This window comes from Perna viridis, chromosome 6 (assembly GCF_037379345.1).
Source record: "Perna viridis isolate PV_CMFRI_1.1 ecotype Kerala chromosome 6, ASM3737934v1, whole genome shotgun sequence".
NCBI classification, from domain to species: Eukaryota; Metazoa; Mollusca; class Bivalvia; order Mytilida; family Mytilidae; genus Perna; species Perna viridis.
The window spans coordinates 25,282,029-25,296,388 of NC_142450.1; the positions used below are offsets into that span (position 1 = coordinate 25,282,029).

The 14,360-nt window shown below is 31.2% G+C and overlaps 1 protein-coding gene across 7 annotated transcripts in view; it reads left to right on the forward strand.

Moving 5' to 3' along the window:
• The window catches only part of LOC148614238 (mitogen-activated protein kinase kinase kinase 7-like), a 31,087-nt gene extending 16,952 nt beyond the window's left edge, over positions 1–14,135 (forward strand). For 5 of the 7 annotated variants that reach the window (XM_088588206.1, XM_088588200.1, XM_088588202.1 and 2 more), the window contains 6 exons: positions 2,804–2,874; positions 3,696–3,755; positions 10,685–10,740; positions 12,653–12,746; positions 13,450–13,520; positions 13,996–14,135. In XM_088588206.1, coding sequence (XP_088444332.1) covers positions 2,804–2,874; positions 3,696–3,755; positions 10,685–10,740; positions 12,653–12,746; positions 13,450–13,520; positions 13,996–14,002 — 359 coding nt within the window. In that variant the 3' untranslated portion in view covers positions 14,003–14,135. Of the gene's footprint in view, positions 1–2,803; positions 2,875–3,695; positions 3,756–10,684; positions 10,741–12,652; positions 12,747–13,449; positions 13,521–13,975 lie in introns of all 7 variants that reach the window. The other 2 variants (XM_088588201.1, XM_088588207.1) reach the window with 1 other exon arrangement.
• The last annotated feature ends 225 nt before the right edge of the window (positions 14,136–14,360 follow it).

Sequence of the window (14,360 nt, forward strand, 5' to 3'; positions counted from 1 at the left end):
TATCTTGTAAATCTACAATTATATAAAACCTGTCCATTCTGAATCCCTTACAGACTGAAGGATTTGTTTTGGTTTATATAGACAAACTTCTCTGTATTCCTATGAAAGCTAATATAGGAATGGCTTTTACCTTTTACCAACCTGACACAATTAGACATTAGAATATCTTAAAATGAGTATGTCTGTCTGTTGCTGTTGATAAGTTTTGTGTTCGAGGAAGACGGGCTTACATACATGTATTATGAATTATTGTATACAATGCCCTATTATGATTTTTCTCTTGTTGAAATGAAGTAGAAACATTTTCCATTACCCATGTACTTAATACCAGTTCTGCATACTTTGTCTAGAACATTTAGTGAACTTTGACCTTATCCAGGATGTCAATAACTGCTGCATGTTTTTATTGTTCCTTGTTATTTGTTTCTTTTTGTTATATTGTTATGGTGAATTGCATGTCAGGTAGTCATGGTGATTTTGAAATCATTTCTCAAATTATTGAATGCTTTATTAATGCAATAAAAAGAGTACTTTTATACATATGTTTAAATGCAATAATAATAGTGAAAATTTAGTTTTTGAGGTGACTGGTTAGCAGTCATGTTAAAGTCTTCCAAATCACAAATAAAAGAAGATTTTTTTAGTTTTCATCCTCATTTTAGAAGCCCATTTTAGGGCCTGGTAATCACATGATTACCATTTTTGGTAATATAAACACATAATCATTAGTAATTATAATCAGAAGTCTCAAGTAGAGTACTAAATAATTAATTATACATAAAGTATTTGATACAGAAATTATAATAAAAAAGCACAAAACTTCCCAAGTTATCACCTGATGTAAAACCCCACAAGGAGGCTTTTTCAATAAAAGAATAAGAAAGTGAACATCTTAACATAAATAGACCAAAAGTAGGCTAAATTGACAGTTTGAAATTGTTTCTATCGGAAGTCCATATATAGTTATAACAGCATTGATTTTTCTACATTGAAAGTGGGTGACTCAGAATATATTTTTAAAGTTCCATAACAAATCAATTAAATTATAAACAGATTAAAGAGTTATTTCCCTTTGTTTTAAAAGTGTCCAGCGCTCTCTGTGTAGTTTCTTTCAGTTTTAGCTCACCTGGCCTTTTGCCAGGTGAGCTATTGCCATCACTTGGTATTTGTCATCTTCCATTGTCATCATTAACAAGTTTTCAAAACTTACTCTACCAATTAGGACCAAATTTGGTATGAATGTTTCTAATGGTGTTCTGCATAGAACTGATGTGGGGATTTTTTATTTGTCGAAAAAATATAGAACATAGGGGTCAGACAAGTTTTTCGCATATATATCTCCAAAGCTGTTGGGTTTAGCCAAATTCTGACATGGGATAAAAGTGTTCAGTATGATGAGATCTATCTCTGGTCAAATTTTGGTCATGATGGCATTTTTGCTCTTTTTCAACATTTTTCATATTTCAGAATAGGCTTCAGGGTTATGTTGCTACAAGATTGAAGTCATCACTACAGAAGTTTTATGGTCGTCATCATGAACTCAGGGATCGTTATGGTGTATCCATCAGCACCATGAAAACTGATGTATTCAACTGGTCATAGTTTTCCTTTCCTCGTTTGTCTACCCCGGACTTGACTTTTTATGAGCAACTTGGCGGGTGTTTCTAGAAAAGTAGGGGACGCTTACCCTACCGGTGCACCTGGTCCATGCTCCCAGTTTTTAGTGGAGTCCGAGTTGCTCATTTACTTTTGTTACTTTGTATGTACGATTTTAGTTACTTTATGTTCTTTGTTGTGAATGTCTGTTTTCCATGTCTGGTCTTTGTCCTTGGATTACATTCTTTTGATTACCGCTATATCCTTGGTTCCCTTGATTACTCTTTCAATGTTATTTCTTCCAAAAATCTTCTCCTCTGAAACTACTGGACCAATCAGAACCAAACTTGGTATGAATGTCCCTTAGGGTGTTCTACATAGAACTGAAATGGGGATTTTTGATTTGTTGAAAAAATGTCTGTTTTTACTAAAAAATAGAACATAGAGGTCTGAGAGATATTTTCTTATATACCTCCAAAACCGTTAAGTTTAGCGAAATTCTATCAATTTGCTGAAATGATCTTCATTATAAGTCCTCTGAAAGTCTGCATTTGATCAAAGTTTGCAGACAACTCCTTGTTAGAGTTCTTGCCCTTGAATGGTGAAAAATGGTGTTAATTGTACAGTTTTCAGCCAACGTCTTGAGAACTATGATAGATAGAAAGAAACTTTTGATTGCTGAAGTGATCCTTATTATAAGGCCTACAAAATATTATCGGGATCAAAGATGTTGGACAACTCTTTGTTATAGTAATTGCCCTTGAAAGGCAAAAAATTATGTTTTTAGCAGTTTTCAGCCAATATTTTGAAAGAAAACTATAATAGAATGAATGAAACTTTCAATTGATGAAATAATCCTTATGATTTTTCCTATCAAAGTAAAAATTGTTGGACAGTTTTTTGTTAGAGTTATTGCCTAGAAAGGCAAAACATTAACCAGTTGAACGATTCAGGCTCCTGAGAGTTGCTTGTTACCTTTTCAGTAAATTGTAATCCAACATTCATTATTTGAAAAAAAAACATGAGTTTGTGGTCTTAAGTAGATGTACCTGGTAAGCTTCTTTGGAAACAAAGATTGGCATCTGCTTCCAACTGCTTGGGTCTTTCATTGACATGCTCATAAATGTAGTCTATTAAGATCATTGAAAGGTCTGTGCTTGCTGAAATCCTATTGACATACCAGTATTTGTATCCTGTTATATTTCAGGGACTGGTCTGTCATCAGCTGAAGCCTTTGCCATGAATCTTGTGTATCACTCACTGGATCAACAACTTCAGGTAGGTTCAACATTTGAAACCTCTTAAATTAGTGAAGTTGTAACAAATGATTTATTATTGTTAGATATATCTTAATAGATGCAAATTTTATGTTTGTGAATTTGTCAGTCATAAAATTAGTAAGATGCAGGTGTAACCTGTGAAAGGTCAAGGTTGAATATATTGGGATTTTGAAGTATAGTTATTCATTCTACAGTTTTACAAAAACTAGGGTTTCTTTTTCTTCATAACTTGATAAAACTTTGAGGTGTCTATTGCAAACATTTTATTTTTGTTATACGAAAACAGTTAGGTCCTTATTCTGTATTACAGGTTGCCAACTGGGATATGACCTCTCACACTAAACGGGTTGTGACCTCACATACTAATGTTATCCATTTAGGACTACATTATCTATTAGTATCATTATATTAAACACTTTATTTCAAGAACCTCTTAGATAATTTTCTAGTCCCAAAAATATACAAACAAAACAAGTGCCTCTGTATATCATTATAATACCCCAGGCAAAGTGATAGGTATAAAGTGATCATGCTGTCTGTCAGTTTGTCTGTCTGAAACGACTGAATGAACTTCGATGAAACTTACACAGATTCTATATAACATGATGCCATTGTGCACCTCTTATTTTGTTTTGTACATTTGAATGACTTTTGGGGTTTGGTGAGGGGAGCAGTGTGTATCACATAGTCAGCTGTGTTCACAGATTGTTAGTAATGCACTGTAGTAATAATGGTTGATTCCATATGCTTTTTGTAATGTATATACAGTGTAGGTATATATAATGACCATACTTCTAGAACTGTGTTTATATTTCACAGCCCATCACACCATACCCACCCAGTAGAGAGTCCATGGAAATATATCAACAGCACTGTGAGGTAAGTAAATTTACAGATACTTTGACATTTTCTTAATGATATATATGCTGTCCCTGCAGTCTGTCTGTCTGTAAACTCTTCATTTGTTATGCAGTGTATATGAACATTGTCTTGGAGACTGTGTGAACTGAGATATTATTTTTTTCATTGAACAATTGATTTATTTTTCTATTTATGCAGTGTTAGATCCCCATGCAGAGATGTGCGTATCATCTGGTATTTAGGTTTCAAGAAGCCTTTAAAAACGAATAGCTCACTCTTATTGTGGCAAGGATTTTAGTCCCTTCAGTAACAGTTCTTGCTAATAGTTATGGGATTAATCCATGTATCTGCCAATTACAAATGTATTCATGAGTTAAGGTTGACTACTGTTAATTTGATAATACTGTGATGTTTTTATTATATTGCTAAACACAGTACTGGGTTGTAATTGGAATAGTCGTAGTTGTATTATTGAGTTCTTACATTGCTAATCAGACTTTTTCTTGATATTGCAAAAATTTCATTGCATTTAATGAGGATCATAGCAATTAAAAAAATATAGAATTGCATACAGTTTCTGAATTTACCACACTTTATTTTTTTATGCAGTATGAAGTAAATGTCTGCAAAATTAAATTTGTTTTGATGGCAGAATTTCTGACCTACTATTACTGACATTTTGAATAAAATCCACTTTGTGTTTTATATTTTCTGGTTAAGTGTCTACCAAGTACTAATATTTTGGTCCCTTCTTGCTCTATCTGTGTTTATTTTATACCCTTGCTAGGAGGTTTAGATGAGACTGATGAGTTATGTTCATGTATGATCATCACTTGTATATATATGTTATTATAAGTCCTCCTTATGTTGAACTATTTGTGACTGCCTGGGTGGTCTACTGGTAACATGTTTGTCTGGAGTGTGAAAGATCATGGATTCAATTCTCAGCTGAGTCATATCAAAGACTTTTAATTGGTAGTCACAGCTTTTGCCAAGCAAGCATCTTTAATGAGATAGAGTGATGACTGGTTGGCTCAGGGTCAGATTAATGTGTCTGAGTGGAGTGACCTGTTACCTGATGGTTGTTGCTTCTAAGAGCTAGCATGTTAAAATCTGGCTCAGATTATCTGATACAATGCAGGGTGTGTTCATGTCTAGAAATGTATGAAATATCTGCCATAGGATTTGAACTTTAATCAATTAATCAATTGTTTATATTTATCTTTCTTTGGGTGACACTTTTGGTTTCTAGATTATAGTTAAAAAATACTCATACACATCTTTTCTTATTTCTCTTTAAGGCTTTTCATGACATACAGGTCAAGTCTAATTATGGTGTACATGAATATTGTCTTTGTCATTCAGGAGTTACATCCCTTCTTCTTATCTGAAATCATTAAATTTGGTACTTCAGTGATCAGCAAATCAACTGTCTCATGTTTGAAAATAAATTGCTCATTGTGTTTTCAATGTCAATGGTTTTTTTTTTTCATTTCAAATAAACAGAATTTCTTTGCCACAAAATGAAATAAAACCACCGGTATGAAATAACGATACTAAGAATATTTTATTGTTGTATTTTAAGAAAATTCTATTATTATTTGTGAGTTTTGTTTTATGACCCTTTTTTTGTCTGAATTCTTAGTATGTAGAGTTAGATACAACCAAGAAAACATGGGGTGGACATTTGTTGTTAATTATTTTAATAATTACTTTGGTAGAAGAGAACATTAGCTGTAATGAAGTTTATTTTTTTCAATTAACACATACAACTCCTTTTAATTATTTCTTTCTATGAAACTTTCTTAATAGTGAATTCCAATTAATTCGGACCATAAAACTGCCAAAAATATGATGTATACACGGTTAATATCTAAGAATTCTTTTTATTATTTTACATTTAATTTTCAATTGCAATAATTGACACAAATAATGTTAATGAAAATGAATGTTTCAGGAACAGGTATAGCGCAAGTTAATTGGTGTTCTAAGCAGGTGGGCCTGATAAAAAATATAATCTTGTATTTAATTTCAAATTCCTTTTTGACACGATCCTATACCTAGTATTATGTAATTTTATGTGTATTTGGGTAATGGGAGATGTTTTGATTCCAGTTTCATTTCAGTACATGATATTTCGTAATTCAAGCAATCTCATATTATTTGCTTTTGGCATGGTAAGCCAAACACAGCATGAGAAGATCTTACCACTGATGCCAAAAGCAAAAAAAATATTTTATTTTGATCATACTTTGTTGTTATTGATAACAGGGTAATTCTGTTTTTACAACCATCAGATTTTCTTTCATGATCATGAGTCGTAAGAAGTGCTATTAAAGGCCCCATTAGCATATGTTAAGAATTTACAAGATATTGATGTAAAGCTGAGGTATAAAATTGTTTTCATGTTAGGTATTGATGATGAATGCCTGTCTTTCCAGGGATTAATTTGTTTTGAATGAAATGCTATTTTATTGTGTTAATTACACAATAGCATTTGGAAATGATACAAGTATTTCTCACTTACACCTCCAAATTATAGTTATAACACATTTGATTCTTAATCAGTAACTGTACTTGTTCATTACCTTCCTCTGAAACATAAATTTGATTTCAAGATAGTATTGCTGCATTAGTTACCTATCATGCACCTGAGTTCACCCTCATTTTATTGAGATTGTGCTACAGTTAAGACTTCCTTCCTCCCTTTCCATGCATTTTAATTCACCCTTAAATTTATACGGTTTGTGCTGCTTGGTTTTGTGTGCATATTTTACTTTCTTTGTGTTTTCATTTTTTGTGTTCCAGGCTATGATTTGTAAGTTATGTCCATAGAAACAACACACATCAACATGACTTGGTCTTTACATTTTCTGTGTATTCATCAATCCTTATAATTTTAATGTGTTTCGAACCCTGTACTTGTCATATTTTCCATTTTGCTATAATCTACCATTCACCACCCAAAACAAAAGTTGTTATGAATAAGCTTTCCATACCATCTGTTGGTTTGGATTCCCATTGATTTGATAATGCAGCATGTTTTGATAACATTGTTGGAGGCTAGTCTTTACTTCATTATTCAGGAAACAAGTCTAAACGTCAGGTCACATTGATTTCTTCTATGGGTTTATTTTCTTTTTGAGTAAGACTGTTTTTATATCATCATTGCCCTGTGGTAGTTTCATTGTTTGTATTGTTGCATTTTCTCCTTTTCCTTCTACTCAGAAATCAATTCTAGTGGAACATTTTCATACTGTTTTTTTTAAAGTTGTACTACAGATTGTCCAAGAAAAAGGAGAAACAGTTATTATTAATAAATAATACAGTTGTAAAATTGTTTCAACCCAATTTTCTATATTATTATGATTTCTTAAATTTTACATTGCGGAATGTGCCCGTTAATTTGTATAGGCTAACTTTTTATAGTGAAATGAAGAATGTGTAAAATAAAATTACAGTTTTGTTTGATTTCCGACATTTTTGATATGTGTTTTTATCATGAAAAAATGCTGATTAATTTGTGTAAGTTTGATATATTACGTAACTGTCTTTGTAAGAATCATGCAAAATCTGAAAAATGTGATACACCCTGGAAAAGCCTACATATTTTTATTTTTGTAATTAGGTTGTTTTATGAGTCTGTATTATAAATTGTGTAATTATTCATTCCAGTCTGTCTGCTCTTGGGATATAATCAACATTGAAAATCCAATAGATTCTAATGTATTTGAGTGTCATTTACAGAGTTATCTCCCATAAGTTTGAAATCTACTGTGCATTCTATATGATTTTATCTGCTGAAAAACTGAATGTTAATTTCAGTTTACTATGGCAATTCAAACAAAATATCAAAAATATAAATAAGTAGGCTTATCAGCCATGACTCACATTTTGCATGATTCTTAGCTGCAGTGCTACTTAATTGACTCTCTTTTGGGTAAATATGTGCACATAAAACGATCAATATCTCTAGCCATTTGAACTGATTTATGAGATTAAAATACAGAAATGAAATGTTATAATACACTATCAACTATATATTTCTATTGACATGCCTACTAAAATCACTAATTACCAATATTCCTTAAAGCTTGATATAGACATTAATAAAGGGGTAGGTCCCAAATGATTTATTGAATGATTTTTAAAGATACCATATAAAAGTGAACAATTTAAAGTTTAATTTTTGCTGGATACCAGTTTTTATTGTTGCATGATTTTGTCAAAACTAAAAATTTGAGAATTGATTCAAAACTTTAAAACAACAAACTACAGTTGACCTATAATGAAAGTATTAACCTAACTCAGGAGTGCAATTAGTTCATTGATTAACAAATCACATCCTGCACTTCCTGCATTCAAACAGCAAAATCAGTTTATGTTTCATTCTTCAAATCAATCCCATCTCTTTGTGAGGAATGTGCCTTTGTTTGATATTAAGTTTAAGTCTGTTGATTTAATAGCTCTTTGATTAGAGTGTAATGACTATCAGTGAAAAATATATTTACTTTAAGGTTCAATGTTTACGAGCATTGAAATGCTATCTGGCAATAATAATGCAAAAATATATGGGGTGGTTCTAGTCGAAATTTATTACTTTTCAAAATGAACTTGAATTGCCATGATTTGTTTTACCATTTGATGTGCCATGTAGATGGTTTAATATGGTTTTTATAGACCCTTTATTAAAAACAAATTTCAGTAATTAAAGATTTTTTTCTTCCATCTGCTCTTTTTGTATACAAACATACACATATTTGTTTCTTCTTCTATTCCCCATATTAATAGTTTTTTTATTAGTTATGATTTAATCTTTTCATTATTTTTTTGTATGACATTAGTTCTTTTGATATATTCAACATTCTAGGTAAAATTACCTGTTTTTTTTTAATATAAACACTTGTTTCTAATTATAAATTCCTTGTTCATAACTTTCATTGCGTGTAGAATTTTGCTTTTTCAGTTTTTAAATATTATATCTGAAGGTTTGAATGCATTTTTATGCCCCTGCTATGATAAGTTGTGGGGCATATTGTTTTACCCCTATCTGTAAGTCTGTAATTCCGTCCGTAATTCTGTCTGTCCCATAAGTTTTCCGCACTTCTTTGAAAATCCTTGAAGATATTGAACTGATTTTTTGTATGTGAGTCTTTCATGATTAGTTACAGATTGAGTTAAAGTTTTGTTCTGCTACGCTGAGTTTTACCAAAATAATGGGCCCTGCACTTTAAAAATTCCATGGAAATAACAGTTTTCCGCACTTTTTTGGTAAACCCTTGAAGATATCGAACTGATTTTATGCATGTGAGTCTGTCATGATTAGTTACAAATTGAGTGTAAGTTTCTTTTTTCTTACTGAGTTTTACCAAAATAATGGGCCCTGCACTTTAAAAATTGTATTGAAATAATAGTTTTTCGCTTTTTTTTGTAAATGCTTGAAGATATTTGACTGGTTTTTGGTATGTGAGTCTGTTGTGATTAGTTACAGATTGAGTTTAAGTTTTGTTTAGCTATGTTGAGTTTTACTCAATACCACATGCGGGGGCATCATTTGTGTTTCACAGACACAATAACATATCTGACAAAGTGCTTTTTACAATTATGAGTTATGATATAGCTGTATGAAGATTAAATGCGGGGGCATCACTTTATCTAGTTTTTATTTATATTGTCAAATTGAGGAGTAATTGCTGTCTCAGTACAGTGAAACCTGTCCTGTCTTATACAAACAATTTTTTGGATTGAGAAATTTGGTTGGTTGGTTTAGACAGGTGATTGTTGTATAGTGATTTATATATGTTTATACATCTATGGTAGATTCAAACTGCAATGAAACTAGCAAAAATGTACTTCAAAAGATGTTTCTTTTTTCATTCCAGTTACTCATGGTTAATTTAAAATGGGTTTCACTGGTATTACTCCCCATTGCTCTGTGAAAAATGCAAGAAAAATACTGTTTGCAAATAACTAAGTGAAATACATTATTTCTGTAGTACCCTCTGGCATATGAACACCACAAAAACTAGCTAAAGAATCCCATAAGCTTTTGATATAATTTCCATTAGTTACAGAATATGATGAATGGTTATAAAAGTAATAAAATTAATAGTTGGTAATTTGTAGCATAGCTTGGCATTATAGTTCAATGAAATATCCCAAAAGAGTTTAAAGCCATGATGTAAGAAGTAATGCATTACAAGTCAATGGAATATCCCTTAAGATTTGAATGATTAAATATAAAGAACAATGCATTATAGAACAATAGCGATTCCCGAAAGATTCAATGATAAAGTGTGTGACTGCTCGTAAGTCGTAGTAAGAGAAAATAAATTGCTGAAAAGTCTTTTATCCTGACTCCTACTCGGCCCCTAAACTTGATAATGATCAATCCTTGGTAGTTTTTCTTTATTGATGTACAATATTACTCCTATTATATAAAATACTGTCAAGTGTACCCAAGGGGAATAACTCTAGACAAGGCTTCATTGCTTTAAACCTATTATTATATAAGATAGAAGAAAATTTTTATTATGGGGTCATTATATTAATAAGTTACAGTTGTTGTCTGGGACCTATGAGGCTTATTAGTTGAAGTTATTTTCAGAATAGAGTCTTTGTGAATATTGTTTTGTAGTTTGTAATCTTGAGTGATTTCTCAAGGATATTTATATTCTTGTACAAATCATGGAAGTAATGTGTATTTTCCGATTTGTTTGCTGGTTGATGTATGTTTTCTTATATTATATCTTATGACTGGTGTTAATTGGGCTGTATACACATTTACTCCATACCTTGTTACATTATAAGTGTTCTCTACTAACTTGCAATAGCTCTGGCTTGCAAATAGAAATTTTTACTAGAACCCATTTTTTTTTCAGCTTGATGAATTGTGCCTCTGTATATCAAGGTATAATTACTAATTGGATGTTTTTTTTTTTGTTTAGTTAGCTCAAGAATACCTCAAAGTTCAGACTGAGCTGGCTCTACTCATACAGAGAAAGTGAGTAAAATGACAATAAATTATGAAAAAGATATCGTCATATAAGTACACCAAAACCTATTGTTTATTTGGGTTAATTGAAATCAGATATAGTTGCTCCTACTATTACAACATTGAATTTATGTAAAATAAATATTGTGTCCACAGCCTGGCCCAAGCACCACCAAAGTTAAAACATTACTTAAGTCTAAGAATTTCAAAGTCTTTGAAATTGATGAAGTAAAAAACTGTTGAAAATTTTCTCGGACTTAAATGATTTTTCCAGCTTTGTGGCCCTTCGGCCTGGTATTTTGGGGACCTGTTACTTAGGTGAAATTGAATTTGATCTAATGGCTAGTTATAACTATAAGTTAGTTCTATCATTTCCTCTGAAGAATTAATCTTTCACTCTGATTATGTCAGCTGCACAGGAAGTAGAATAAGTCTCAAGCCATCGTTATTAAAGGTTTGAAATCTCTTGTGCAGACAAAATAATCACTTCCTGATTTATTATATATCAGTTATCTGCCATCCAGGATTTGAATAGACATGGGCACCACTCATTATAAATATTTATTATTTTTTTGGGTATTAGCTTTTGGAAGGTGAATATACCTTTTAGTGCAAGAGATTGTTAAAATCTGAAGAACCTACAGGTTTTCTTGTAAAATTTTCAACTGCACATGAATGACATGGCTTCACACCCAGAGATTTATAAAGCTTTAGTTATTATTACCTCAGTGTTGGAAATTACACTATGTACTTTTGTTGTTACTTGTTACATTGACAAATTCTCCAATTGTTAATTTTATAAGAGCTTACAAGTCTCTCTCAAAACATTCATTGATATGTAATAGAAAATCTTCTAAATGCAAATTACACAAATTGTAAGCACTGACTTAACCCTAATCCATCCATTACACCATCTCCAGTCACAAAATTGAACATAAAACTAATTTACAGCAACTCATTTCTCCTATTTTAGGCTAAAAGCTTAATAACTGATCTGTGATTTAGTGGCAATCTTCAGTTGAATTTCTTGGTTAATCAAACAGAAAAAATAATGGGCAACAATTCTTTAAATCATAAGAGAAACTTTTACATTATGATCCTTAATTGTCTGAATGCTTTATGATTGATTTATTTTGTTCTTTATGTCAGATCTGTAAAATGCTTTATTACTCTGCCTCGATCTTTAGTGAGTTAAAATGATTATTTTCTTGTAGAAATAGGATGTGAGTTTTCATATTCCTTAAGTTTCTAGTCAGAACATTTGATTTTTGTTGAAGAACCATGCTTATCTTGATTTGTGAATGCATTTGATGTTTTGTAGTACTTTAAAAAGTTGAAATCTTGGTGCTTTTTGTATACAGGTGGTAGAATTACTTATTTTCCTCATCATGGCATTCTTTTTCTCCACACTGCAGCTTCATTTTCAGTTGAAACTCCCAAAGTGTTTATCAGGGTGTATTTAGGTGGTGATGTAGCATGTAATATGATTGATAGGACCTTGAAAGACTTTTGTGAATTTCATGAATTTGTCAGTCAAATATCTAGATAGGTAATTTCATTATTTCCTTCATAAGTGTTCTTATTTGAAAATATAATGTTATTTTTTTCATATAGAGGCTTTTTTCTTTAATAGAAAAAAATCAGATAAATTCGTTCTTTAATCAATGCAAATGACTAAAAATATTCACTCATATTTAAGGTATCATATGGCAGGTTATTTTGACCGATGTAAAATTTGTATAAGGTACGCTAAAAGTTATGGTGCTTTTAATTCCGGCAGATGTTAAGTTGTGCTAAGTAGTTCAGTCTATAGAAATCATTGCGCAGGTTTTTGTACAGATCGCTAAAATATGACAAAATAAGAATAAAAAAAAAATACCTGCTATACAGGATGTATAAAATGCTATTGTTTCTGTTTAAGGAGTGATCTGTTAAAGGAGTTTGAGATTGATGAACAGAACCAACAAAGCAGTACAAGAATGAATGATGAATACAATCAGCTTAAACAAGAAAATGTAAGAGTTCTATCAATTTAATATAAGTTAGACCTATCAATTGTTCCATTCAGTCACTGCATGTAGGATCTAACAACACTCCATTCTACTTTCTGTTCAGTTGACCTTTACGGAACTCTTAAGATTTTCCCTTTGAATAATGCTTTCAAAATAATGAATGATGAATTTTGATTGGCTGATTAGGAAGGTCATCAAAATAGAAAGTTGAATTTTAGTTAGATTGGAGTTTTGTGACCCCCTTTAATTAAACATTGGAGATGTAAATATATGTAATTTCTATGGTGTTTGTTTTGTAAAATGACCCATTTAAGTGCATATTCACAGGGGTTATGGTCTTGTCTTAACAATATGGAATCTTTGGTTCACAGGTATACAGAATGATTAATTGTAAGCAGGCCAGGAAGATTTATTAGAAAAACTCATATATTCACATGTTCCAACTATTTATCATGTTTATTTACCTGTCTTGAAGCCATTTATATGAGAAATAATTGTATGTTGGGTTATGTTTCATTAAAAGTATCAATACCATGATATCAAGCAAATTAATTACATAATTTAAATTTTGGACAAAGACATGAATTATTTCTTCCTGACAGTTTTTTCCTGTCTAGAGCTGTTTATTTATAGTTTTGTTTTACAAGATACATGTGCAATTATTTATACAGTGTTGATTGGTAATATTAACTAATGTATGTCCTAGGAGAACCTGATGTTTATTAGACAACAAATGGTTACAAAAGTTAATGAGATTAGACAACTTAAACAAGGGAGGTAAGCATACATATAATAGGGTATAGCTAAAGTATTCTCAGAAACCCCAGTATAAAAACAGAAATCTTAAACAATTGCATTCACTTTGTAAAAGAAAGTTCCCTTTTGTTGTCTTTTAAAAAAAAAAACTTTTTTATGAGTCGGCCAGTTATTGGTTATATATGACATAAGAATGGGCTGATATTTTTAACACAAACCTAACATTAGTAACTTGGAACCACCAATGACCTTATGTCTTATAAGATAAATCCACGAAAGACTTAACACTGAACATTTTCCTGTCTTAGGTATTGGTATAGTGTATGTAATGAGGTCATATTGAATTTTTGGATCCCAATCCTTTCTTTCAATTCTCCTATGAAAGGTTGAGTTAGTGGGAAAAGTTTGGCTATGTTTGAATTACACATTCTTATGAAACAAATTGACAAATCAGGAGTTATACTCCACACTAATAGCTGAAACTTTTACTTTGCAGGAGATGACACTATTAGAAGATCTTTGTCTCATTGTTGTTCTTTAGAGGGGTTGGTGAAGCAAATGTGATAAAAACGTATATATTAGAAATACATGTACATGTGTACAACATGTCAGGATTGATGCATGTCAGTAATTGTGGATTAAATTGGATAAATGAGCTATAAGTGTGAACTTGTGATTATTAAATGGCAGTTTTATAGATACTGATGTAAGATTTTCATCCAATTGAAAAGAATTAAATGATATTCATTGTATTGATTAACATTGCAACTATGAATAGCTGCAATGTATAGTGAGCTAGATTTTTAATTGTAGATTCTGTGTTAAATCATGCAAATACATATACTCTGTTTATTTTTGTCA